The sequence below is a fragment of the Arachis hypogaea genome, chromosome 1 (assembly GCF_003086295.3).
Source record: "Arachis hypogaea cultivar Tifrunner chromosome 1, arahy.Tifrunner.gnm2.J5K5, whole genome shotgun sequence".
Taxonomy (NCBI): Eukaryota; Viridiplantae; Streptophyta; class Magnoliopsida; order Fabales; family Fabaceae; genus Arachis; species Arachis hypogaea.
The window spans coordinates 96152622-96179596 of record NC_092036.1 but is presented as its reverse complement, the minus strand read 5'-3'; the positions used below and the strand labels follow the sequence as shown (position 1 = coordinate 96179596).

Sequence of the window (26975 nt, the reverse complement as noted above, 5' to 3'; positions counted from 1 at the left end):
TAGGGAATATCAGTAATAAGTAGGGTACCACAAAACACCCAATTGTTCAATTCAATTCAATTATAGTAATTAATGTTTTATTATCATATGGGTTGTGATATGATATGAGAAATTCAGAATTATGTAGTTCCCCTTCCCGGTGAAAAATGGCAAGTTCAGGTATATTAAACTTATTAACTTTAAAAGGCAAAGCTCAGAATAATTCAGACTATAGATTCTTTGGGAAAATTATTTGGAGTGCAAGGAAAGTTACCTATCTAGTAACAGTTTTTACTGTGACAGCTTACGCAGAAAATTGGCAGTGATTGAGATTTGATGTACTATTTGTTTTCTAGTGACAAGAAAATGATTTCTGTTAATTATGTGAAATTAATTGCATAAAAGAATTATTGTGCTTGAGTTCGTCATGTATGGTGATTGATGTAATGTTAATATATTCATGAGAACTTTTTTTTTAATTTCTTAATTAATTCAAGTTGGCCTTATGTTTCCGTGTCTGATTGGATATATTGATACCGTTAACCTCTAATATATTACAATAATTAAGAACAACAACTATTTCTGAAAAATTGACTGTGCGAGTGGATAGGATTACAATTTTACAATACAAGGTTGCTTTATGAACTATGGGCTGAACTGTGATAATTAATTATGGAAAAGTTTAGCAATTAATAACTTTATTAAATTCTGACAAGCATGTAATTAGTAAAAGAAAAATGAATAATTTCACACTATTAGATGAAATTTTACATTATTAAAAATATCATTAATAACTACTTGATGGCTATAAATTACAAAAATTACTGATCTCTAACACCCTTGTTAATTATTAAGTGGTGAAAATGGAAACAACTAAAAAAAGACCCGGATTTTGTGTTGGCAAAAAGTGAGAGGGTGGAGGGCGCAAAAGCAAGCTCAAAGGTTGAAAAAGTTGAAAATTTATGTTTTGGGTGTAACATTGATTTTCATATTGAGTTGGGAAAAAGGCTATTCAGGTTGTCAAGCTAATGAAAAAGCAATTCATTTTATGAGAGTGCCGACAAATGACAACACCATCTACCTTATATTCTTACATGAACACGAAGCCACAGCCATTGATTGAACCATCCTTAACATGAATATACATATTTTATATTACATGCAAAACATGCCTCCACGAGCACCTAAGGGTCAAGATTTTCGAAAAAAGTACTTGTAAAATATACACTTTTTATAATGTATAAAATATAAATTTTTGAAACAAAGAACTGCTTCTTAATTAAATTCCTTGTCATATGGCTTATAAGAAACCATTTTCTTAAGATTCAACCAAACAATTCAAAGTTGTTGGCGCTGTTTGATGATATAAAGTGTCACTTTCACATTCTACTCTTGAGCACGAAGCTGCTCAGTTGTCCAGATTCACTGTCAAAGATCGATATCCCAAAAGGACCATTATGGTCCCTTCTTGTTTCCTTACCTCAATGTGGTTTAATACTTGCTTTAACTTCAAAAAAAAAAAAAGGACCAATAATTAAAGTTCGTCCATAAATAATAACATAGTTAGGGTAAGCATTGACATTTATGCCTGATTAATCAGCAGGGCGGCGAAGTTTCCTGGAATTGAATACATCCTGCTTTTAATTATTATTAAGTGTAAGATTTTGCTTGGATCCAAAATAAAAAGTACTTGCATCTTTTTGGCAATGATACAAAGTACTTTTGAGTTTAGATTTTGAAACAAGAAGTAACACGTGCAACTAATAACACTTGAACTATATATAACTATGAAGAAGAAAACAAGTCCACAATCTTACTCATAATTAATTAAACACAGCATGCTAATTAATGAAGCAACATTATATTATTTGAAATACAAGGACGATAAGTCTTTGTTGCTTTTTAACTCTCTCACAGCTTCTTTATTTGTGTGTCCCTTTCTTGCTTGGAGATCAATGCAAAGGATTTTTATTCTAATGGTTCCCTATTGAGGCATAAAACATACCCCACCAGAAAAATGGAAAATGAATATATGTGATGTGATTTTTGCTTTTATGCTAGCCCAACAAAATCCTCCTCTCTACCCATCTTTCCGTACTTTTCTCTCAACACCAAAAGTACGAATAATTTCAACGGACCCGTCTTTTTTATTTATTTCTTTATTTACGACCATGCAAACTTTTAGATATAATTTAAGATTAAGATTATGTAGATTTTAAACGGATCTTAGACCATATATAGCATATGCATGCAGCTCGTGAATCTTGAATAAAGACTTATTGGCTGCTACTTTAATTAGTTTGTTGAATTCGATCTTCGTCAGTTACATTTATTCTGCTACATATGCATATGCTTTATTTAATTTCAACGTTAAGAAATTAATTAAATAATAATGAGGATCCTTATTCTTCATTTACCTTGTTCTCCTCCCATTACATGCATTCCACGCTTTTTTTTAATCGTGAAAAAATGGTAGCCAGTAAATCTAAGAAAAAATGCAATCAAAGTCATAATAAGAATAAAGGAGGAAGGGATAAATACACTGAAGTTCACACGATGAACACAATTACATTTTAATTATTTAATGAGTTACGCGTGCACACCATTTATATATTCTGGCAGACACAGTATTTTTCGTGTTTATGGAAGGGACAAAAATACACCTAAAAATTCACACGGTGAACACAATTATACTTCAATCATTTAACACCGTCACATACCGATGATCGAAAAGATAAATATGTCCGTCAGAATATATAAATAATGTGCACGCGTGACTCGTTAAATAATTGAAGTATAATGGTGTCCAACATGTAAATTTTTAGATATATTTTTGTTTCTTCTTCCAAAAATAAAAATACTTTGTTCGTTCCTTTAAGCTCCACAGAAAAACAGCACAAATGAGGGTCCTTAACACACTTACACAAGTGTGGTTTTTGTTTTTTCTCGTTGCAACCATTGAATGGATTCATGCCTTTTCAGAGTACAAAGAACCAGATACCTCTATTCTGCTCTTCGGAACCGTGCATGAATTGAATGGTGGGCATTTTGTCAAATGATAGAAAGGCATATATAAATGAATTTCGGAAAAGAAATAACACAAACAAACAAAACCTATATAAAAAATTACACTGACATAGAGTAATTAAACATTAAATTAACCCTAACTCTGGTTAATAAATATAAATCTTGGATAACTATAAATTAGTCTAGATAAATTTATATAAGCATAGACCTATCATATATAGGCACTTCTAGAAATCAAATATAAAATAGAGTTCAAATAACTATCACTTGTACTTAAATTTTACAGTTAAACTAATTTTAATATACAATACATGAATTTTTCATAATTAGTCAAAAATAATATTCACAGGTTGAAGTGTTAATTTACCTTCTCATATAATGCTTAAAATTTAAAATTATCCAATTCATTTCACACAACAAATAAAACTTGTAGTTTCGAACTTTTGATATTAATTTTGAGAAAAAAATAAATAGGTTCTTAATTTTTTGTTTATAGATATTCAAATTTTTAACGATTTAAAAATATATTTAAATTTTTTACCTTTTTAAAATTTAGACACATGGATTTTTTGTTCATTTGGGTCTAGCAGACTCAACCAAAAAAATTAAACATTATTTTTGATGTATTAGCCTGACCCGATATACGAATACACATTGAGAGTTTTGAAAAGAAGACAAATTAGATTCAGAATCGATATGTCAAAAAAAATCAGATATTTAAATTTATTTTCAAATTTTTAAAGATATAAATATTTGCAGATAAAAGTATCTTTTTCTCATTAATTTTTAAATAATTTAAAGTGAAAATGACCACGTATGCTCGTAATTTAAGGCCACGTCAGCTTGAGTGGTGGCCAGGTGGGTGCGTGCAAGCAAGTTTCAGCATTGTGTTATTGCTGTTGGGCTGCGCCTCCGACACCTCACTCTTCTGTTCTGTCAGCTGAAGAGAGAGACAAAGGGGGTTTTGGCTTGCTATTCCTTGGTAGCCGCAACCTAATCTCAATCGCAATCAATCATCTCTCGTCGTCGGTGTATTGCGCCGACGTCGTTTTAGCCTCTCTTCTTTCCCAGTAAGCCCTTTTCTTCTTTCTTCTTCCCATTCACGAAACTGGATCCTACAATCAATCACTCCTTCTCATGTTATACATTCCACTTATCAGATTTATTATTCAGATTTATTATTCATTCATTCTTTGCTTCAGTTGATTTTTGTTATTGCCGTCGTTATCTTCAAATTCGCATTCCTTTTTGCGTTATTTATTTTGGTTATTTCCTCGAGCACCTGGTGGCCTAACAAACATGTGAATTTCTATAAAACGATACTGAACTCTCTCTTGTTGAGTAGCTCTTGTCCTTTATTTTTGTACAAGGGTTGAAGAAGTTCGTATAATTTTAGGCTTTTAGTTGTTGTGCGTTGGAATAATGCTATTCTTTTAACTGTTTTTACATTTTCAACTCTTTTGTTTCTCTTAATCTAAGCGTTGTCTAATCCGTTTATGATGATGTACAGGAATACATACATTTATTCTGAACCATTATGGGCAATGGTCCAGCACCATTTTTTGATATTGGCAAAAGGGCAGAAGGTAAACCTAAACTTAACTTCATTCCACGATATATACACATTCTTTAAGATTATTGTCCGAAGTTATTCTTTATATATAGTTGAATATATTCATGATTATCTGCTAGTTCATGATATGTTATCCCATCTTATTTCTTGTGTTGTAATTATAGTGCTTGACCACAGCGCATGAAGATTTATAGTGATATGGGATTATATTAAAATCAAATGTTTCTTGTACTTTTTTTTTTTTGAGTATGAGAATGCCTTGTATTCTTTTTGAGTACTTTAAATATTGAAACCCATCATGATATCTTAATTCAAATATCATAATAAGTCTAGTATACATAAAGCCTACAATGCAACATGTTTGGAGACTTTATAAGTATCTGTCGCTTAAAATCTTTTAGATGGTTTGCTTCTTATCAAGCCATGTCTAAATTTGTTATAATATACTTGGCATTAAGTTGTGAACGTTGCAATTCTTATGTAGATCTTTTGTACAAGGATTACAACTTTGATCAGAAGTTCAGCTTGTCAATTCCTAGCACCACTGGATTGGTAATGTTTATCTTTATTTCTGCTATTATTTTTTTGTTTAATTAGGTTAATTTTTAGTTTTTCTTTTTAATTGATGCTTACTAGATACAAAATCTCATAGCTTCAATATGACATAGTTTTAATATCACAACCACAATTGTGTGAACACTACATAATTTCAAATAATATGTAAGTTCACGACTGTTTATTTGATTTTTTATTTTAGTTTTATTGGATTATGAAACATTTATTATTGTTATTAATTCGTTAAAGATACTCATGTTATTTCTTATTGAATGACAAATAGTTTTACTTACTTCTATTTTTCCATTAATGTTTTTTATTTGACTGGTTGTTGGGTGAAAAAAGAAAGAATAAATAGATTTAGAACAATATGCAATTAGTTTATTTTTGTCAACAAATGTCTTGTTTAGTGTATTATTTAAGGCAATAATACATGTTATGGCAAGTTTAATCACCCGTGTCATGCACGTGATAAAATTAAAATTATAATTTTAAATTATTTTGTTAAGATTAATTTAAATTATAATAATTTGATTAATAAAAATATACATGTTATGTATTATTTGTTTTTTTTAAGCTAGTGTTAAATATATTAACTCTAAAATAGTTATTAATTAGTTTTAGTAATCTACTTTCTTCGATAAATCAAACATATATACTCAATGTGACCATAAATAATTTAATAATATTTAGACCCACCAACAAAGTTTTATATATTGTTTTACTATCAAGTAAGAACATATCAAAATTAGCTCAAAATAAATAATAAATTCTTAGAGATTTCTAATGCACAAAATTCTCTAATAAACAATAAACAATTTAAATCTACTAAAAAATAACTCAACACTTTTTTTTAATGCCTGCAAAATATATACCTGAAATAATATCAATGTTAGTATACAATTTTACAATCATCGATCGTATTTACTATACATGACTCATTCTTAAAAGTTATTCTACACACGTGTGCAGTCGAAAGATAAATTACTGTACTTTATTTTATTTTTCTAAATTATTATAATTATGCATTATTCATTAAATGCTAATTGTAATATTGTAATATAATTATTATGATAAAGATATTTTTCTAAAATAAATTTAAAAGAGAGAATAGTACTTTCATTTTGGAGGGAAAATGAATTCATAAGGAATTGACACCTCACTTTTATTAGTTGATAATGTATTAAATATTGATTTTATATAATTATAATAAAAATATTTTTCTAAATTAGTATAATCATGCATTATTCGTTAAATGTTAATTGTAATATAATTATAATAAATATATTTTTCTAAAATAAATTTCAGTATAAATGAAAATTTACTATCTTTGAGTACTAAATTAAAATTCAAACTGAAACTGAAAAAAAAGTAAAGAGTATAAAATTATTGATTGAAAAACACTCTAAATAATAAAAAGTCAAATTAACTTTAATATTAAATTCATTAATACGATTTTAATTTTATATAATAGTTAGATAATAGATTAGTGAAAGCAAAGGGAATAATGGCTTTAATTAGTATTTGATAAAATATTCATTTAGAATAATTAAAAATATAAAATTATGATATTATTAAAAATAATACATTTTTATGTTAAAAATTATATTTAAATAAAATATTTATAAATATGAATTTAGAATAACATAGCTTCATGAACATTAATCATTAATCAATTATGAACTAACATAAAATTATAATATAATTTGTGAAAAAATAATCAATAATTAATATTAATAAATATAAAAATCATCCAGACACTTTGATTAAAAGTATGAGTGATTAATTATTATTCATTATTAATAATATTTTGTTCATAACAAAAACTGAAAATATAATTATTCATATTTAGATTTAGATTTTAGAAAAACAAATGTATAAGTAACAAATGATCTATTTTATCATGTATATTATAAATTAACGAATTAAATTAACTGATATAATGAATTATAACTAATTAATTGGTATAAATTATAATAAATTACATGATATTTAAAAATAAAATAAAATGAATAAAAAAATAGAAAAATAGAAGACTACAATAAAATAAATTGAATGTGAGTTTTTTTTTTTACAAATTTTCTATCACATCCACTTCAATAATAATAAATAAAAAAACATCAACTTAATATCTAAGAGAAAATGATGAGATAAAATCATAACACAATTCTAAAATAAAATCCTAAATTAAATCGTAATATCATCGCACAACACAAATTAAAAGTAATTTCACACTGTAATATACCACACAAATAGGTAAATGACTTAAGCTTAATTACAGATTTTTTTTATTTATGCATACATGATAACACCATGGTTTATAAATGCTTAATGGATAACATATCATATATTGCTCTGAATGATGAGCAGGGGAGTTGAAGAGTGTGTGTTGATTTGTGTCCATGATAGTTGCCTTCTTGTGACGACGCCTCATAGGAAGAAAAAGAATTGTTGTAAAAGCTACCTAATGAAAAAGTAATTCGTAAATGAATGATATTTTCTTCTAGCATATATAGTCTTTTATAGTGGTAAAATAAAAATAGAAGGAATAAAATTTTGTATTTTTATATTAGAAATATAATTTGATATTTATCCTAATAAAAATAAATAACTAATTAGTTATATTTAAATAAATAAAATAAATTAAATAAAAATATTTTAAGAATTAATCAAATCAATTAGTCAATACAAATAATTAGTTTAATTAATTTTATTTGATTTATTGAATTCAAAAAATAAATTAGAAAATAATTGATTAAATTAATTAGTTGATATAATTAATTTATTATAATTGATTGGATTTAATGAAGAAAAAAATAGGAAAACATAGGAGACAATGATTTTTTTAACTAAATTAATATGTATTTATTGTATTTAATCACTATAAGTAACAAATCATCTATGTTATTATTATATATACTAAAAATATTAGTATATATAAAAAATATATATAAAAATTTACTAAAAGCTATAAATTTCATTAGTTTAAAATATTATTTTGTCACTAATATTTTTATAGTTTCAATCCCAGGCATCATTATTACTTGCCAACACACTAATATTTTGTCACTAATTATTTAAGGCAATAATTTAAAATTCTATAATTATAATTTAATCAAATACTAATAGTAAAATCAAATTACCTAAACAATATTAAACCTATTTTAGTCCTTAGTCACGTATAGTATAGAATCATTCTTGTAACGACAACCAACTGAAATAACATCGTAAGTTTCAATATTTAGAATTCGTGCAAAATCAGACCATCCTCTTGTTAGATAAGCTTCATCATTCGCTATCCATGCAATGTGGCAAGGTATAAAATTACCACACCGAGAAACCAAACTAACTCTTATTTTCCTCAATGGCATTGCATGCATGCAAAAGAAAGCTGGTAATTTCTAAAAAAAAATCAAAATATGTTAAAAAATTATTCTAATAACGAACAACTTAAACTAAGAAAATTTAAATATATTACTAATCGTTGAAATTGCATATCTGAATTTGTCATGAATTTAGCAAAACTGAACGCTTACAACCATGTAGTTGGAACCAGAATCAGTGAAGACAACTCGATGAAGTATTTTATGGATGTGATGCATTGTAAATGATTGTGGCAAAAGACAATCGAACTGGAACATTAGACGATAAGAATAACTTAGAGTAACAACAAATAAAAAATTATCAAAAGAATAATATAATAGAATGAATATATAAAAAATATTATAAAAAACTATAAATTGTACCTTAAAAGGATCAACTTCAATAAAAAAACGAAGAATACGTTCTTATTCTATGAAGTAGTAAAAAAAAAACACTAAATATAAAATTATGAATTGAATCTCAAATTTAGATTCATGTACCACAGGAAAACACTAACTATATATAGACTTTAATAAAACAAAAATAAATATGTAAATTACCTATTATTAAGGTGATTTTTAAATAATGCATTAAATTTTGATTTGATACAATTATAATGAAGATATGTTTCTAAATTAGTATAATTATATATTATTCATTAAATATTAATTACAATATAATTATATTAAAGATATTTTTTATAAAATAATTTAGAAAAATTATTTGATATACGTGAATCGAATAACAAAGATTTATTATTATTATTATTACTATTATTGATATTATTATTATCATTAAAATTATTAAAAGTATTTTTAATTGATAATTGATAAGTAGTTTAATAGTGCATTAAGTATTGATTCGATATTATAATGAAGATATGTTGCTAAATTAGTATAATTATATATTATTCATTTAGTATTAATTATAATATAATTACAATAAAATAATTTAGAATAGAAAAAAAATTATTCGTATTGGAGGAAAAATGGAGGCATGAGAGATCGACACGTCACTTTTAGTAGTTGGGAGAAAACCCGATTTTAGTATATTAAGTAGATTGGATATAGTAAAATTTTGTTATTATTGTGATAAACACGAGACGTAGATCTCATTACACATTGAGATTAAACCAAAATATTTACTTTAAATTCCTCTATTCTTTTCTCATTTATCTTCTGTTTAATCAGTAATGCGAATAACCTTTAAAAGAATGCTTTAATTCAAACCCTTTCTTTTTCAAGGCTTACAAAATCTTCATGTTGTAACTGGAAACTCAAGACTGTAATTAAATGGCATGCTATGCAATGCAATGCAATGCGTACATAACAATCATCTTTAAAAGTATATATTTTCCATAGGATCAAAATAAATTACAAAAGTTTATATGCGAAAAGTCTTACTTATTTTATTTATTTATTTAATTTTTTATGGTATTTTCTAACTCGACAAGCTAAGAACTAATTTGTCATGGTACTTAACTCTATTTAAGGGCATAAGGCGAAATTCAAATTTTCAGTATTTGTTTAAACAGACTAATTAGCTAACTACTAATATACCAATTCAATTTGGTTTGCTTATTATGACTCATCCTTAAACGCTCCTTGCTAAGTATGGAGTGTTGCACACCTTGTGAATTTGTTAAATCTAAACTCTTCATTTATTATATTTTATTTGAATGGTCTGGATTTAAAAAGGTAACCTGTTAATCAGGTTAATTATTTTTTTTACAAATTTTAAATTTTTTTGACAAGTCTCAGATATTAGGATGAAGTTCAAAATAAAAAATTAGTATATAAATATTAAAAACAATATGTCTGTACAAAAAAAAGTTATTGGACTTTAAAATTAAAATAAATAATACATAAAAAATAAGTTAAAAATTCATATACTAAATCCAAAAAAAAGATATATTAGAATCTTAAAAAAAATAATATTAAATATATATTATGTATATAATATTAAAATTTAAATAAATTTTGTTTTGTGTGAAATAAAATATAATATTAAATATAAACACAATGATAAAAAAATTGTGTTATATATATATATATATATATATATATATATAATTTTATTTTGTGTGAAACAAAATTAAAACATTAAACATGAACAGAATGATAAAAGATTTAGTACTATATAAATTTAATTAAAAAAATATTTATACAACGTAAAAAGCAAATAAACATATAATAATTTTATTTTGTGCGAAACAAAAATTCATGTAAAAAAAATATTTATATAATTTTTTATTAACAATTTTTTATTGAAATATGTTATTTTATTATATTTATAATATATTATTTGGGATAATTATATTATTTTAGTTAATATATATTATTTAGAAAAATATTTAAAATTTATTATTTTGTATTAAGAATATTATTAAAAATATATTATTATTTTTTCTTAAAATAACATTTTCTTTTCTTTCGTTCAAATACTGTGACAACAAAATTTTTTGTGTAATTGCTTCTACTCAATAAATATTATATTCATTTATTTTTATATTGTATGTAAAATAAATAATTAATGTTTAAAAAAGTTAATAAAGGAAAGAAGTATTTTTTTTTACCAATTCTTAGGTGAATATAAAGAGATTATGTCATTTGAACTATAATTCGTTGATAAAGAAAGAAATACTCTTAATTATATATTAAATAGAATAATTATTTATTAGGCTCATTTTTATACAAATAAAAATTTTTCTTAGTTTTATATCTGTAATATTTTATACCAATTAGCTTCAGAATTTAATTATTTTTTGAATAAATTAATAAAAAAATGATACAAATAATTGTTTAACTATAATTGTATTTTAATTTTTTATTCTATTACGTACACGTTGAGGTTAATTTGAAATAAAAGATAATGAATTTGTTGTAACTGCCATGCATATTGTGCTTTGACTGCGTCGTCATCTGAGAATCATGCGCCTTCATAGAAACCAGGTTCTTCTACAGAATCCGTTTTGCGTTTGGAGTTAGCTAACCAACAGTGGCGACAGACATGCGTCTTCCTTTTCTATGGCAGCAATTTTTCGGACTTTAATGGTCATTTATAGTAGAAGTGGGATAGGGTGGGTTCAAGAGCGTCAAAATCTATAGCTAGCTAAAACGATAGTGGAAGCACCTGCCATCAAACAAAACAGTGAAAATATTTGAAGACATCACATCGACAATAACAGAATAACAGAGGAATTAGTCTTTTTGTTAGTGCTGGTTTGTTTGTTCAGCCCATGACAAAAAAAAATAACAATAATAAATAAATTAAATTTACCTGATAACTTTTGATAGTAGGTTAACTTTTAAGGAGTGCTGCACTTCCTACTTTATCTGGAGTGCACTAGCTTTCGCTATTATTATTATTATTATTATTATTTGGTATACTGCTTATTTTATTTTTATATACCTCGGTTAATTCCTAACATGCATGATCCTATATTAGGTGGCCCAATACCGAAGACATCCGTTACAATCTAGAGTCCATCAGGCCCAATAATTAATTTTCATTATACAGTTAACAGGCCCATCATCCCGCGAAGCTCACTGATCTAAACACGTTTCCCTTCCTCCCTCATTCACTCACTCAGTCACTCACTAATATTTGCCGCTCAAACTCTCGTGCTTCGTTGGCGGCTTCAGCTGTTAGAAAACGACGAACCGAGCCTAGCTTAATTTTCTAACGTTTCCGAAGCTCCTCTCAACTCTCAAGTAGTTGCGCTTTCTTTTCCAGCTCCTTCCTTCCGGTAATTTTTTCCCCTTCGATTCTGATATGAAATTTGAGTTTGTGTTTAGTTGCTAAGAAAGTGCAACCAATGATACTACTGCTTTCGGAAAAATGAAGAAATGAAAAACTAAAAATCGCTGCTATCACTCAGAGACACCGCGAAAATTCATTTTGTACTTGCTCCTTACTGATATGAATATACGATATATAAATTTTTGTGAATGTGTAGAATGCCATTGCTAGGCAACACGAGTTTACCAATCGCTGTAAAGCTAAATTGTTTTTGCTTTCCCTTCGTGTTCCAATTGCATTTCATTTGTTGTTGTATTTCCTTCGTTATTTTAGAATTTTCAGTATTGCCTTCTGAGATTTGCATGTGTGAAAATTGAATGAATCTAATCCGTACTTGCAAAGAGAAAAGTGGCAAATCGCAATGCGATATACGAATATACTTCAATTGGAAATAAGTAATAACAAATAAGTGTAACTTAAGTATGGTTTCTTCAGTACTTGGAAATTTTGCAGTCTATGGTAAATGTATTATTTATAAGGCGCCAAGAATGATTACTATTGTTTTTGTTTAGACTTTAGACTTTAGAGTGATATCATAATTATTTATTTTAGATATTTTGAATTGTGATGAATTTGTAATTTCAAACTATTCGTTGCAGCTGTAGTAATGGATACTGGAGAGGAGTACTCACTTGTTATTGAACTATCTGAAAACGATCTTTTCTTTGAACAAAAGAAGGTAAAACTCAGATATTGAGTCACTTAAATATTGCATTTTTCTTTTTCTCGACATCTTATAGATAATTTTTTGTTTGTAGTATTTCCATAATTCATAAGGATAAAGCTGTCAGATTGACATGATTAAAGGAAATTTATATTTCTAATAAGTAACTTTATCGATGTTTCTCATTAAGAAATTTCAAATATGAAAAGGCAGCGAACTACACATAATATGTCTTCATGTGTGTGAACTTTAAGGCAATATATTTTTAACATGATTTAGCCACATTATCGATGTGTGCTTTATCTTATCCTTTTCTTTTTGTTCTGATTTTATTTAGTATGAGTCCTAATCTGTCCTACAAAACTGATTAATCTGCATGATTCCTCAGAAATTACTAGAAAATAAGGGTTTTCGACCCAAGGAACGAATATACCTCAAGGGTACCTCAAAGCTTGGTTGGGTGAATGCTACCGTAAAGGTTTTACTGCAGATTGCGCGAATTATACAGTTAAATGAGGTACTTCCCTTTCTGGTTTCCCTAATAACTCAGTTATTCAATATCAATCTTAGGTCAAAGACAAGCTGTAGTAAGGGGATTGAGGTAGCCTAGAGATTTTACACTCCTCTTTGATTTCAAATAATTCTCTTTACAATACCAGAAATATGCAAGTATGAAGTATGTAAGTGCGTTTGTGCTTTATTCATCAAGAAAACATTGAGTACACCGCACCGCAATTGTTTGTTGGGTTGCTCCTTTATTTACTCTATTTTTCACTTTTGGGGATGTCATCAACTTATATGAATTAACTGATACATTGAGTTGCAGCTGGAACTTTATTTTGCCGAAGATGATGGATGTCCTTTAGTGGAGTTTTACAGCCCCAGGAATGAGTTAGAGGCTTTCGATTCAATTCTTTCACTTGTTGACATATCACTTTCTTGTGCAAATCTCCATACAAATATCCTGGAATTGTTACGACAAACAATTCTTGATTTGATTTCTGATTTTGGGGATAAGAATAGTGTGAAGGGAATAGTTGAAAGAGACCATGGTATTGACCAGGAAGAACGCCTGATAAAATGGGCAGAAAGCAATGGTGTAAGGACACAGCTAAAAATTGCTTGTAAGTTTTGTTATGATTTATATGTTTTTTAATTGCTTACTCATTTATTAGTTGGTTTTAGACTTTAGAGATTATTTCTTTTATTTTCACGGATTTTATCTTTAGGAAATGTGATACAACTTTCTTTTCCTCTTAACAAATACAGATGTCCAAGGTGCAGGACGTGGTGCAATAGCGAGGGAGGATCTCAAAGTTGGAGACATTGCTTTAGAAATTCCTAGTTCCATTATCATTTCCGAGGAGCTTGTTTGTGAAACTGATATGGTATGTTAAAGCTAAAACAGTTGAGACAGGTTGTTTTCAACTTTAAGAAATCTAGAATGGACTAACTGTCACTCATAGCAAACAAAATATTTATTGGTTACTGTTCATCTGCCTTTTTTTTGGTTGCATTAGCATTGGTTTTATCTGCAATTTGGCATGGTTCCAATTTGTTTCAGTCTTGAACATGAATGCCTATTTTATCCTTACACATCATTTAGCTTCTTTCTTACCAAATAATGTCAAATAGGTTGCTAGTAAATATTTCTATACCTTTACCAAATGGGAGCAATTGCTGCCTCTGTTGGGAAGATTTACAACATAATTGGATATTGATTTCTGTGATTTGGTAAGGGTATGGAGATATTTTCAAGTTACCCTAGTTTCCACTTTACATTGTGTTTTTTTTTTTTTTTAAATTAAAGATGATAAATATTACATGCTTGGCACTTCAGCTAATATTTGATATTTTTCCTTCTTATCCAATTCAGTATCATGTCTTAAAAGAGGTTGATGGCATATCTTCAGAGACAATATTGCTGCTGTGGAGTATGAAAGAGAAGTACAACGTCAATTCAAAATTCAAAATATACTTTGACACACTCCCGGAAAAATTCAATACAGGTAATCTTACTAAAGTATCCCATGCATTATGCACATAAACATATAAATGTTTCATGCATCTCCAAAATTGGTCTTTGTGATGCTTTGCCTTTATACTTGAAGCCCTTACAATTGTTTCTATGGCTTTGAATGAAACCTTTATAGCTACTGATGCAACTCAGTTTTCATTTATAGATTGATTACTCCATCCTTATTCCATACTTCCATTGTACTAGTGTGGCTTTACTGTGCATTTAAGCCTGATGAGGCGGGATGTTAGTTTGGTACTGTAAAGAGCCTTTTTTGTTTTTGGGGTTAAGGGAGAGCAAGGTTTTAAAATGTAAACAGATGTTCGGGATAATCATCTGGGATACCTGAATAAGATATAAAGTATATGACAAATATACAGCCTTGAATGGAAAGCACTGTCCACTGTGAATTTTCTTTATTCTTTCCCTCTTTTTTCCATATAGCCTTGATATTTTTTACTTCACAGGATTGAGTTTTGGCATTGAAGCAATTACAATGTTAGATGGAACCTTGCTGTTGGAAGAGATAATGCAAGCAAGACAGGTAATCAGTTATCCAAGGTTTCGACCTCTAATTTGATCTGCTCTGAACTGAAGGTTCTGCCTTCCTTTGATGTGTAGTTAAACAATTAAGCTAAACTTAGTAGTTTAGTTGGGGCTTGAGTTTTTTAGTTAGAAATATTGTTAAGCCATGTATCTGTTGTAACTAAGGATGCTTTTGAAAGTAAAAAACAATATAAGCCAGAATTGGAAACTACTAAGAAGATTTACACAAGTATTTAGTGGCTATAAATACAGGTCATTTGGAATTTGCAAGAACATGTTCCTACGCATTAATTATGCTTCTGTTCAATGTTTCATTAAAAACTAAAGCTGCTAAAGGTTGCTGACATGTAGAGAATGTTGTTTCTTTCTTCTTTGTGGCAGCACCTGCATGCTCAGTATGACGAGTTGTTCCCTGCTTTGTGTAACAACTTCCCTGAGATATTTCCAGTAGAGCTGTATACATGGGAGAAATTTTTATGGGCTTGTGAACTTTTTTACTCCAATAGCATGAAGATAATGTTCCCTGATGGAAAGCTGACGACATGCTTGATCCCTATAGCTGGCTTTCTTAATCATTCAGTATATAAATCTTCTCTTTTTATCATTTCATGTCCCTTATTTGTCTCCCGTTATTGAATATTTTGATAAAAGACTATTTACGTATTGTGCATTGGCTGCTGTATTCGGAAAAAAAAAGGTAACCAAATTGTAAATTACCTGGGCTGTGGATTAGTACTTAATTAAGAATAGAACATTCTCTGCAGCTGGGCTGGCATATATTGCTTCTAGCTGGTTTTTCATTTTTGAGAATTGCCATTTTATGATGCCTGATGTGCTCCACAAATATAATTGATTATTGTACAATTCGGCTTTTCTTATTAAGAATATCACTGATCTTCATAGCTACCTTATGAGCCCTTTAAATGTTTTCTCTCTTATATTTCTTTTCTGGTACCTGACAACAGCTGTGCCCACATATTTTGCACTATGGCAAAGTAGATGCTACTACAAATTCATTGAAATTTCGTCTATCAAGACCATGCAAATCTGGAGAAGAATGCTGCTTAAGCTATGGGAACTTCTCCAGTTCTCATCTAATTACCTTCTATGGTTTCTTACCGCGAGGAGACAACCCATATGATACCATTCCATTAGGTAGTAATATTATGCCGTATAAGTATCTCAATCAATGCCCCCTTCCAGAATTTAACGTGCTTTTGGTTGCAAGCTTGCTTATGTGTGCTGTTAGATAGGACATTCTAACTGTCATTTTGCAGATATTGATGGTTCTGATGTTGATTATGTTGAGGATAAATGCCCGCCCAACTGGACGACTCACATGGTGCGTGGTACTTGGCTCTCCAACAATCACAGCCTATTCTATTATGGCCTTCCCTCTCCATTATTGGACCATCTTCGGAGATCTCGAAGTCCCATGCTGAATACGAAGACCTTGGTACTGTTCCTTCTCCCAATTTTAACCTTTTCTTGTTTTCAATTTTTTAGATTTCAGGTGTCATCTGCCTTCTACAGTTTTGAATTGTAGGCTTCGCGTGTGCAATGCATTGGTAGTTTGGCCTTAATGAGAGAGAGAAAAACTTGCTATTAACCCTCTAAGCAAGCTCATTGTTACCCTATTTTCATAGAGAAATGATGTTAGTATCACTGTGTACAATTTTTTTTATGATATAAGAGATATTTTTATTCTTCTAAAGTTTTTATCAATCCCTTTTATTATCAAAAGTGAAAAAATATGAGAAAAATGTACTCAGAGATGTTGCATATAACATTTCTTCATTTTCAAAATCCTACCTTAGTTAAAATATATTGCATTACTTTTTTTTCTATCTCATCTTTTTTCTTTTGCAGTTGCAAGGAAACTTGGAAAATGAGCTGCAAATTCTTGAAGATCTAATATATATATTTGATGACATGATTGACAACATGGGTGAGAGCGATTTTGATGACAGGTGAGGGCCATTACTGAATTGCTGCAAAAACTTATATATATATATATATTCTGATATTATCACATGCCTTCGTTGTCAGAGAAAACTGCAGCTGGGATGGAAAATTGGCAATGGATTTTAAGAATCTACAAAGACGAATTGCGTGTTCTGTTTCAAGCTCATGTCATAATGGTGTCAACATGTTGACGAATGAATTAAACAAGTGCATGGCTGAGGACACACGAGGCTAATTGATCACCATGGATTGTTGTTTGTGACGCGGACACCAGTTGTAACGATAACGAGATTCTTTGGAAGATTTAGGATAGCACTGTGGAAAATGGAGTAAAAAAAAAAGTCATATTACACGACTAGATTTGTAGCCAACATGATAAAAAACAAAGAAATCAGTTAACCAAAAATATTATTTTTTGTTTGTGAAAGATGAAGAGTAAATGAAATTGTTAACTACATATTGTCAAAAAAATATACCCCTCTAGGGCTGGCTTTGTCACTCGTTATAGCCGATGTTGATTACCCACGCGGGCAGCTCAGAATGTATTATTTTAGTAGGTGGAGAGTAGATGGTTAGAGAGTTTTATTTAGAGATCAGAGCAGTTGCTTCTTGTAACCATTTGCGCTACGTGTTCTTTTGCTATGGCTAGGTGGAGAGTACTTGCAGTTGCAATAATGAAATGTTGGTTTAAATAAAAAGCATGCGCATTGTAAATCCAACAAAATTAAAGAAAATGGGGCATGCACTACCTTTAAAATGTGCGGTCGGAAGAGTCTTGATTATTATAACTACTTGCCTGGGCTTACGTTGCGTTGAATTAGGGTAGATCTGGATTAAAGTATTCGGCTGTCTTAATTTGACTTCAACCCAATAAAAATGTCTTAAAATTGACATAATACTTCCAAACAGTAACATTAATTAACAATAATTATATGCATCGTTTAATCTGGTCACCACCAGTCCTGATTCTTTTTGGCTTATCGCTCCTAGTTCACAAGTGTGTTGACTTTGTTAAATTTGTTAAATTATACATAATGTGTTATGTGAATCATGAATAGCTTTTTCTTTTAATCACAAAAAAGGACTACTATTTTTAGGTTTAAATTTGGATCATTTAAACTGAGAAAGTTGATAGAATAATAAAGTAAAGGATTAATCACTATTAATTTTATAAATTTTATAAAATATGTGTCTCATTTTTTAATTTAAAAATATTTTTTTATTTTACTATTTTATCAATTTCACTTTAAAAAAATTTGATCCGATATATATGCTTTTTTGTTATTTCTTCCTTTGTGTCCAAATAAAATAAAATTTCCGGTTGTGATGGTGACATATTTCGTGTATCTAACAGATTAAAATGATTGGCGCAAAAATAATAAAATTTGTGTAATATTCTTCGTATAGCAATTCAGTAGTCTTGCATTTAAAGTTTAAACCTAATCATGCTAAAATATGAATAAAAGACTAATAATTTCATTCAACCCTTCAACCTCGTGAATTCATAACAAGTAAGTTTAAATTATAGAAGCTGATCAGATAAGTAATAAAGAAGAATGAAATAAAGCATATTCTCGTTTCAGGCCACCCAACATTCGAGGGTAAAAGAGATTGGTAAGTGAAGTGTGACTAGGATGCATTTTAGGTGCAAATGGCCGTATTCTTCTTAAACATATCTTTTAGGAGAATATTAGGGGATATTATTTTTAATTTAGAAATTAGTTAATATATGACTCAAACGCAAGAAATATATTAATCATATTAATATTTATAGTCTATTTTGTGTACGAAGCCACCTAAAAAAGAAGGAAACATTGCCTTTATCATAATGGCATTACTATAGCCAGCTAAATCACAAGTCCAACTCCAAACTACCAATGAAACTGAAAATATTCATCATAGCATATTGTGTGGTAAGAAAATAAATAAAATTCATATTCATAAGTATTATCTATTATGTGGCTGCACCAAACTAGGTATTCGCAGTGCAGTTTGATCGGTTTTACTAAAAAATTAATTCGATCCAAATACTCATTTAATTTGCAGTATAGTTTGGATTGGATGATTTTTTTAAAAAAATTCTGATCCGATCCGATCCAATTTTAAGCGGTTTAGATTAGATTGGATTTGTGATTTTATAGATTAAAAAAATTAAATATATATGATAAGTCTCAACATCAAATTTTTTAAATAACCAACAATGACATAACAAGTGTCAACAATATCTTAAAAACTAATGATAATATAACAATTTTTGAAATAAAATTATAGGTTAGTTAAAATAAATAAACAAATCATATTTTGAATATAAAATATGTATTAAATAATAATAATATATGAATAACATAAAAATATATAATAAATTGAACATGTTATAAATATTATTATAAATATAAAATAAAATAATAATATTATAGCACACTGTGTGGTTTGGATTGCTTATAAAAAGTAGATTTAAAATCCGATTCAATCTAACGGTTTACAAAAAATAAAATCCAATCAAATCCACATTAGTACGGTTTTAATCGATTTTCGATTTAGATTAAATTAGATGAATGATTTAATTTAGATTGGTTTGGATTTAAACAACTATGCACCAAACTATATAATATTGGAGTAAATTACTAAATTAAAGTTTGGGGGCAGAAAGAAAAAAGAAAAAAAAAGAAAAGAAAAAAAAAACAGAAATTGCTTTGGTGAATCAATGATGTAACAGCCATTAACACACTGGCCTCTTGTCTTTTTCTCCCTCCAACCGCCGACGCTTCTCTCTAGTCCCTCCAACCTTCCCCAAAAACTCCCTGAAACTGCTACCCAATAAGAACTTGACACGTCAAAGAATATTATTGGTTTTGATCGGATCTTACACGTGGCAGATAGATGGAGGCGGCTTACTGTGGAGGCTTCCACAGGTGATGACACCCAACCGGTTATGCATAGACAGTGCCCGGAATAAAAAGGAGACAGGGGTCGCTTAAACGTCTTTCTCTCTCTTTTCCCTCTGTGAAGGTTTCTTTCTCTCTCTTCTTTCTTCGCTTTGCTTCGCCATAACTTCGAAGAGAGAGAGAGAGAGAGAGAAGGAACCTAATCTACGAGCGAATCTACCTACCTAACTGCTTGTGTTGTTTATTTCACCGGATATAGCTTTCCTTTGCGCTTAGAAGGATTTAAGCTTCGTTTTCTTCCTTCTGAGGGTGGATTGATTTGGTTTTCGTTGAGGGTTTGTGTTGTGTTGTTTCTGAAGATGTTGGTAGCTAATAGTTTCGATCTATGGCGAAAGGACGCCTTCTTCTCTGCAGCTGAAGAGGTGCAGGAATCAGCTGATATGTACGTTCCTAACCTCCGATTCCATTATAAAAAAAATATCCTTTTTTTAATATTTATTTTGTTGCGTGTAATGGTGTTTTTGTTGTTTCTGATTGATTCAATCACGAGACTCGTTGAATTTCATGTTAAATAACGTTCATGGAGCTGGTTTCTTATATTGTTAATCATATACCAGTATCTAGCTTGAGTAATTGTGCATTTAAAATGATGTGCATAGCAACATGCCATAGATTCACATATTCTGATTGGGTAAGTCTATCTGCTTTATGTGGGTAAATATTGTTAGTTTTCCCCCTGCATCAGCATGCTATGTTCTTTGTTGGAAACTCCTTTTAGAAGTATATCGGAGTATGTAATTTCTGTTATTCGTGAATTTCATTTTTCTTTACTCCTTTGCAGAATGGAATCTACATATAGGGCATGGTTAAGAGAGAAGAGAGACAGATCAACACCTGAGGAATTTTATGAACTGAGTAGAGAGCTGCAAACTACTTTGGGTACTGCAAAATGGCAGGTTTGTCAATAATCTTTTGTTTATTATCATTAATTTTGAGTTCCTCTTCATCCCTAACCTAGTTGAATATATATGTTTGCACTAAAAATGTTTAATTATCTTATTATAGATTCTCTATTTTTCAACTCTCTTCCTTTATTTTCTGGAATCTTTCTTCCTAATTTTTCTTTTGTTGAACATGCCGAGATAGTTGGAAGAATTTGAGAAAGCTGTCCAGCTAAGCTACCGACATGGTGACGACACTGCAACCACCAGGCATAGGCAGTTTATTTACGCCATTGAAAGCCAAATTTTACAGGTTGAAACAGCGCTGAGGGAATCTTACTCTGAGGAAGGTAAGCAACCGCTTCGGTGGGTAAACCTTGATGAAGAAGAGAGAGATGATTTGGCTGCATTTCTATCCGGAACTTCTCAGACCATACAAAACAATAAGGATGAATGCCTACAGGGTACGTCTTCCTCGAAAAGCTCATTTTTGGAGAGACAAGGCAACATAGAAGATAAAAATCTAAATGCAAATGCTGCCTTCAAGTGGGATATCATTGATAGTGAAAAGGCTTCGAAGGATGTTATTGCTGTTAAGAGAGATGCAGATTATGCAATAGAAATAAAAACAGATGCTGTTTCTAGAGATAGTGATGACATAGTTTCTCAGACAGATAGAACAAGTAGTACAAGGAAGACATGGAGTTCACCAGGATATGGTGCTTTGAAAATTGTAGTTGCCAATGAAGATGAACAGAGAACTAAACCTGCATGGACCGTCGATGCAGCTCCGAAAGGGAGAGGATTCAGATCTCTCTTCTGGAAACAAAAATGTGAAGAACCTCAGGCCATGCGGACAGGTCTTAGGTTCAATCAGGTTAGATGAATAATGTTCTAAGAAATAGATGCATGTAAAATAAAATTTGAATTTTATTCAATCATTTAATGTCTATGATGCTGTGTTTATGCTCTTCAATTTTGAAAGATGTTCACAAATTGATATTTATGATTTCCTCGTAGATGCTAATGAGTTTTTTGTTTACTCTGCAGCTTTTTGGGCGTATTGGTTTGAGTCACAGACAATTTCAAAGTCCCCTGCAACTTCGACAAGGTTGTTCTGTTCAAGTTAAACTTGCTCTATTGTTGACCATTTTTCTCATTGGTAAGCTTTTCAACGTCCAGGTCCTAAAAACTTTCATCTGCATGACATGTGTCTCTACTTTTTTCTTCTATTAGCTTTATTCACATGTCCTTGTTAAAAATGTTGTATTAAATTGGGAGTCCATATTTTTCCTGTAAACGGGTGATGAGTTATGGTTGAGTAATAAACCTTTTTTAGAAGATCATGAAACTTTTTATTTGTAGAATCTTGATTATGATGATCAATAGTGAACACATTTAACACAAATATATTGTTATATATAGTAGCAACATAAGGTATTAAATAGCTGGTTGAGTTTTTCACAAGATATTCACATTTTCTGTACTCCTATCTTTTTTCTGGCACAAGATTAATCATTGTAGTCTTTTTGCCTGTGTTAGACCTCTATGCTAAAGATTTTGCTATCTTAGTTTCTATATTAAACCATCCTGCTAATCAATGGTATTTTCTTTTCCTACACTGCAGTTCCCTTTGTGCTTTATTCAAGTTGAGTTAAACAGCTGCTTCAAGCAACCAGTTCAAGAGGTAATTTTACAATCTTGAACTTGTGTTTCAGTTATATATAACATCTGAAATGTTTCAAGTAGATAAACATGAGTTTGTTGTGAGGTAGTACATATTACATACTTAATATAAACTTGGCTGGAGACAATGAATGCTGCCATTTCCTGCTTCATCAGATGGTTCATTGTCATTTAGCAAGATATTTAATTCACATGTGAATTTTTCCACAAGTAACACGTGCAGACAGCTTTCATGTTTCTTTCCGCCCAAACATAGCATCTATGCTTCATTTCAAAGAAATTTCTTACTTTTTGATTTTTACAAAATTGAAATGTTATAATCAGCTGATAATGCAGCAGTGATAATGCATGGAAATTAATACGATATTATTTGATTATTCTTTTTTCTTGTTATGCTTTGTAATTGGGGAGTTTCATTACATGAATGGATTGTTTTTGGCATTTGGTGCAGGGCTTTAGTCGTCCTCATGAATCATAAGGAGGGTCACTATTGAGTGCTGTCGGCCCAGTTTGATAAGATAATTGTCCCGAGACAAAATAGTAATACAGAGAATATGTGGGATTCAATAAGCCAATTAGCCAAGTCTGTTCAATGGGGCAGCAGAGTCAGTGTAGTCTTCTCCTGTTTTGTGGTTGTTGAGTTGAGATTAAACCAACCAATGTGTGGATACTCATAGGATAAGGATAACCAACCTCCATGCTACATGGATTAGAGGAGTTCCTACTAAATCATATCGTATCAAATGTATATACATTCATCTTATATTTAATGCAAGTTCCACACTGTTTCTCCCTCCCACTTATACTTACTTTCGGGTGCAACTTATATTTATTTAATTTGACATCTAGATTTTATAGCTACCTATCACGAGAAGTCTATGAAAATTTATCATTGGTAGCAGCATAGAGATACAGATACAAAACATTTATAATGTTACGTCTACTTTGGTACATGTTTAATATATGCCCAAGCTGCTTAGCTGTTTGTACGCATTCTAATAAATGAAAAGGATTTGAGGGGCTTGTAATTTGTAACAATGTTAATTTGTGAATATAAAAGTGTTTAGCTCACTGGTGTTGATAACAATCAAGGTTTGAGATCATGAAATATGTTTTGTTGAAGAACAAATGAAACATCAAAATTCATTCCAAAAAGGACAAATTAAGCATCGTTGTAAGAAGAACTGATAATTCATTCATAATTATACTTGAGACTATGGCTGAACTTTATCCCTAACTTATAAGGCGACGAAACTACAATATGATATACAGCAAAGCAAAATAATTAGACTCTCGGTGATGATTAGATGTTATATAAACACGGAATAACTTTCATTAGAATAGCTAAATCCATAATAATAATAATAATAATAATAATAATAATAGCAGCTACAAATGGTGCTGTTCACTCTGAAACAAACAAGCTATGGGCCTGCCTATGGACTATTCGGCCCAATAAGTTGAGAAAAAAAGAAGAAGAAATGGTGTAGATTCCTGAAGCGAGTCTAAGCTGTTCTGAATCAAACTATGAGTCTAGCCCCCGTTTTAACTACCAAAAAAAAAAAAAAAAAAACTGTGAGTCTGATCTGATCTATCATCTGACAACTACACTCTTCCCTGTTTGAAAACGCAGTTCTTCACCGCTTCAACTTCCAAGCTACAATTCTCAAATCAAGAATGCCAAACGTTCCTTCAACCTCGATCAGAACCCTATCGACTCTATAATCCAATTAAGCTAGAGTTATGGTAATCGAATGCTACACAAAATCTCATTTCTGCAATTGCCAAAACCTGGATCTCTAAACCCAACCCAACCCTAACAGATCCAAATCCGTTATAACGGCCAATGTCTTGCTTGGCGCTCTCTCTACAACCGGCAAACGGATCTGACATCCTCCTCCAGACGCGCGAGTGGTTCCCACCCTCACGCGCCCTCGGTGCACTCTCCGCCTTCCGCCACACACGCCACGCTTTCGCCACCAGCGCAAAGAACCCCAACGCCGTCCCCGATGACGCCTACGCAGCAGAGTCCATCGGCGATGACCCCCTTGCCGCCTCCAGCGGCCAGGTCATCGTCGGCGTCGAGAGCCGCTACCGAATCGTGTATCGCCTGGTCAACGGAATTTACGTCCTTGGAATAACCGTCGCCGACCATGATAACTCCGTTAACGTCTTCGAGTGCATTCACATCGTCAACCAGGCCGTCAGCGTCGTCGTCACCGCCTGTCGTGGCGTCGACGTCACGCCGGAGAAGCTCAGCCGCAAGTACGCTGAGATCTACATGGCGCTAGACATCGTCCTCCGCGGCGTCAGCAATATCCGCCTCGCCGCCATGCTCGCCACCCTGCACGGCGAATCTATTGCCAAGATGGTCCACTCTGCCGTTGACACTGAGAACAAGATCCGCGGAGCCGACACCTGGTCAGCCGTCGAGATCCACTCTCTCGAGCAACAGGCCGCGATCGATGCCTTCTCTGGGACCCGATTTGAGCTTCCGGCGGAGACGCTCCAGGCCGGTGATGAGATCGCAGCTGCCATATCCCCTGCCCCCGCCCCCGTCCCCGCGGAGAATCAGGACGAGGCGCAGCAAAAGCCGGAGGAGGCTGCGGCAGAAAAGGACCCTTTTGCCGCCAGTGACGCCATTAACAAGCCTCAGGATCTTGCGGGTGGGTTCAAGAAGACGAAGGATCCTTCTGCTACTGATTTGACGTTGGCATTGGCGGGGCTTGAGGTAACTACATTGCCTCCGCCAGAGGCGACACAGTCTACGCAGATAAATGTTGAAGGGTTTGAAGGGAATTATGGTGGGGTTGAGTTTGGTCAAGAGCAAGTTTCTATTGGTGAAGCTTTTGAAGGTTTCAATGATGCTTGGGGTGGTGGGCTTGATCCTTCGGAGTTTGTGGGTCCATCCAAGGCTCCCAAGCCGCAAGGTCTAGGTGGGTTAGAATTGTTGCAGACAGGTCCTGATGCTGCAACTAAACCGGGTGCTGCCGCTAGTGGTGCTGGTACTCCACTTGATAATTTGGTGACAAGCATGAAGGGTCCTGAGATGTATATCTCGGAGGAGATTAGTGCAGAGTTTAGGGAATCATTGCTTGCAAGGGTTGGATTGATGGGTGTTGTTTACCTCAGGACTTTGCCACCTAAAACTGCTGGTGATAAGGAAACTGAATTCTCATTCCGGGTTGAGGGAACTAGTGCTGTTAAGAGATTTGCTATGCAGAGTTCTCGTGTTAGTAGCCTTGGTAATGGGATGTTTCATGTAAGGACTGCAGCCTCAGAGGAGCCTATACCGATAATCAAGTATAGTTTGCTGCCGAGGCTGACACCATTGCCTTTGAGGGTTCGGCTTATAAAACGACATACTGGAAGTTTACTCTCTGTGATGATACAATATGCTTCAAACCCTGATTTGCTGACTCCTCTGACTGATGTTACATTCATTCTTAAACTGCCGGTTGACCCGACACTCTTGAAACTTTCACCAAAGGCCGTGTTGAATAGGACTGAAAAGGAAGTGAGGTGGCTTGTTTCGGAGATCCCGTTAAAGGGCTCTCCTGGAAGGTTGAGAGCAAGGATGCCGGTAGATTCTAGTGAAGGTGATGAAGAAATTGAGGTGGTTGGGTATGTGAAATTCTCTTTACAAGGAGCTCAATCATTTTCTGGAGTTAGTCTACGGCCTGCCTCTGAGGGTAAGACAGACTTTTATGAGGTTAGTCATAAATTGGAGAGTGGGGTTTACATGTGCAATTGATTTGTAATCAGATAGTTGATTATAAGGGGGCTGTATTTTTTTTTCTCCTTTAATTTTGTTATAATGAGATTGTATGGTTTGGTTGGGTTGTGTTCATATAGCATTCTTGGATATTTGATCCTGTACTCATGTACCTTGCACTGATTAGTCTGAAAATCTTTGTTTCTTTGTGTTATGGTCATATACTTCACATCAATGGATTTCACTTGTTCTTCACAA

The 26975-nt window shown here is 31.5% G+C and overlaps 3 protein-coding genes and 1 long non-coding RNA gene across 5 annotated transcripts; 3 read left to right on the top strand and 1 right to left on the bottom strand.

Moving 5' to 3' along the window:
* The first annotated feature begins 3928 nt into the window (after positions 1-3928).
* LOC112698177 (uncharacterized) lies at positions 3929-17947 on the top strand. 2 transcript variants are annotated; one of them, XM_025751549.2, is made up of 14 exons: positions 3929-4076; positions 4517-4592; positions 5064-5131; positions 12898-12977; positions 13351-13479; positions 13789-14086; positions 14232-14350; positions 14839-14971; positions 15447-15523; positions 15907-16104; positions 16491-16680; positions 16803-16981; positions 17395-17495; positions 17575-17947. In XM_025751549.2, the coding sequence occupies exons 4-14, from the start codon at positions 12906-12908 to the stop codon at positions 17723-17725; spliced, it is 1647 nt and encodes a 548-aa protein (XP_025607334.1). In that variant the 5' UTR covers positions 3929-4076; positions 4517-4592; positions 5064-5131; positions 12898-12905; the 3' UTR covers positions 17726-17947. The 2 variants fall into 2 exon arrangements, with proteins under 2 accessions (XP_025607334.1, XP_072056174.1); XM_072200073.1 differs by lacking the exons at positions 3929-4076; positions 4517-4592; positions 5064-5131 and adding an exon at positions 12075-12245.
* Positions 17415-18216, bottom strand: LOC140174559 (uncharacterized). Its single transcript, XR_011864296.1, has 2 exons — positions 17967-18216; positions 17415-17805 (listed from the first exon to the last, which is right to left on the bottom strand). It is a non-coding gene; the product is annotated as an uncharacterized lncRNA (long non-coding RNA).
* A 1905-nt stretch (positions 18217-20121) lies between these two features.
* Positions 20122-23801, top strand: LOC112698168 (uncharacterized). Its single transcript, XM_025751543.2, has 6 exons — positions 20122-20817; positions 21217-21331; positions 21522-22193; positions 22367-22478; positions 22944-23003; positions 23454-23801. The coding sequence occupies exons 1-5, from the start codon at positions 20735-20737 to the stop codon at positions 22967-22969; spliced, it is 1008 nt and encodes a 335-aa protein (XP_025607328.1). The 5' UTR covers positions 20122-20734; the 3' UTR covers positions 22970-23003; positions 23454-23801.
* Positions 23802-24316: 515 nt separating this feature from the next.
* On the top strand, positions 24317-26975 carry LOC112698157 (uncharacterized). The gene has a single exon (XM_025751539.3). The coding sequence runs from the start codon at positions 24849-24851 to the stop codon at positions 26754-26756; it is 1908 nt and encodes a 635-aa protein (XP_025607324.1). The 5' UTR covers positions 24317-24848; the 3' UTR covers positions 26757-26975.

What these genes read in the sequence shown, in the direction of transcription:
- LOC112698177 (XM_025751549.2), top strand. Translation starts at nt 12,906, where the DNA reads ATGGATACTGGAGAGGAGTACTCACTTGTTATTGAACTATCTGAAAAC. An exon ending in CTGGCTTTCTTAATCATTCA is followed by an intron (nt 16,105 to 16,490) that starts GTATATAAATCT and finishes ACCTGACAACAG; the next exon opens with CTGTGCCCACATATTTTGCA. An exon ending in GAGAGCGATTTTGATGACAG is followed by an intron (nt 17,496 to 17,574) that starts GTGAGGGCCATT and finishes CTTCGTTGTCAG; the next exon opens with AGAAAACTGCAGCTGGGATG.
- LOC112698168 (XM_025751543.2), top strand. Translation starts at nt 20,735, where the DNA reads ATGTTGGTAGCTAATAGTTTCGATCTATGGCGAAAGGACGCCTTCTTC. An exon ending in GTGCAGGAATCAGCTGATAT is followed by an intron (nt 20,818 to 21,216) that starts GTACGTTCCTAA and finishes ACTCCTTTGCAG; the next exon opens with AATGGAATCTACATATAGGG. An exon ending in TGGGTACTGCAAAATGGCAG is followed by an intron (nt 21,332 to 21,521) that starts GTTTGTCAATAA and finishes ATGCCGAGATAG; the next exon opens with TTGGAAGAATTTGAGAAAGC.
- LOC112698157 (XM_025751539.3), top strand. Translation starts at nt 24,849, where the DNA reads ATGTCTTGCTTGGCGCTCTCTCTACAACCGGCAAACGGATCTGACATC.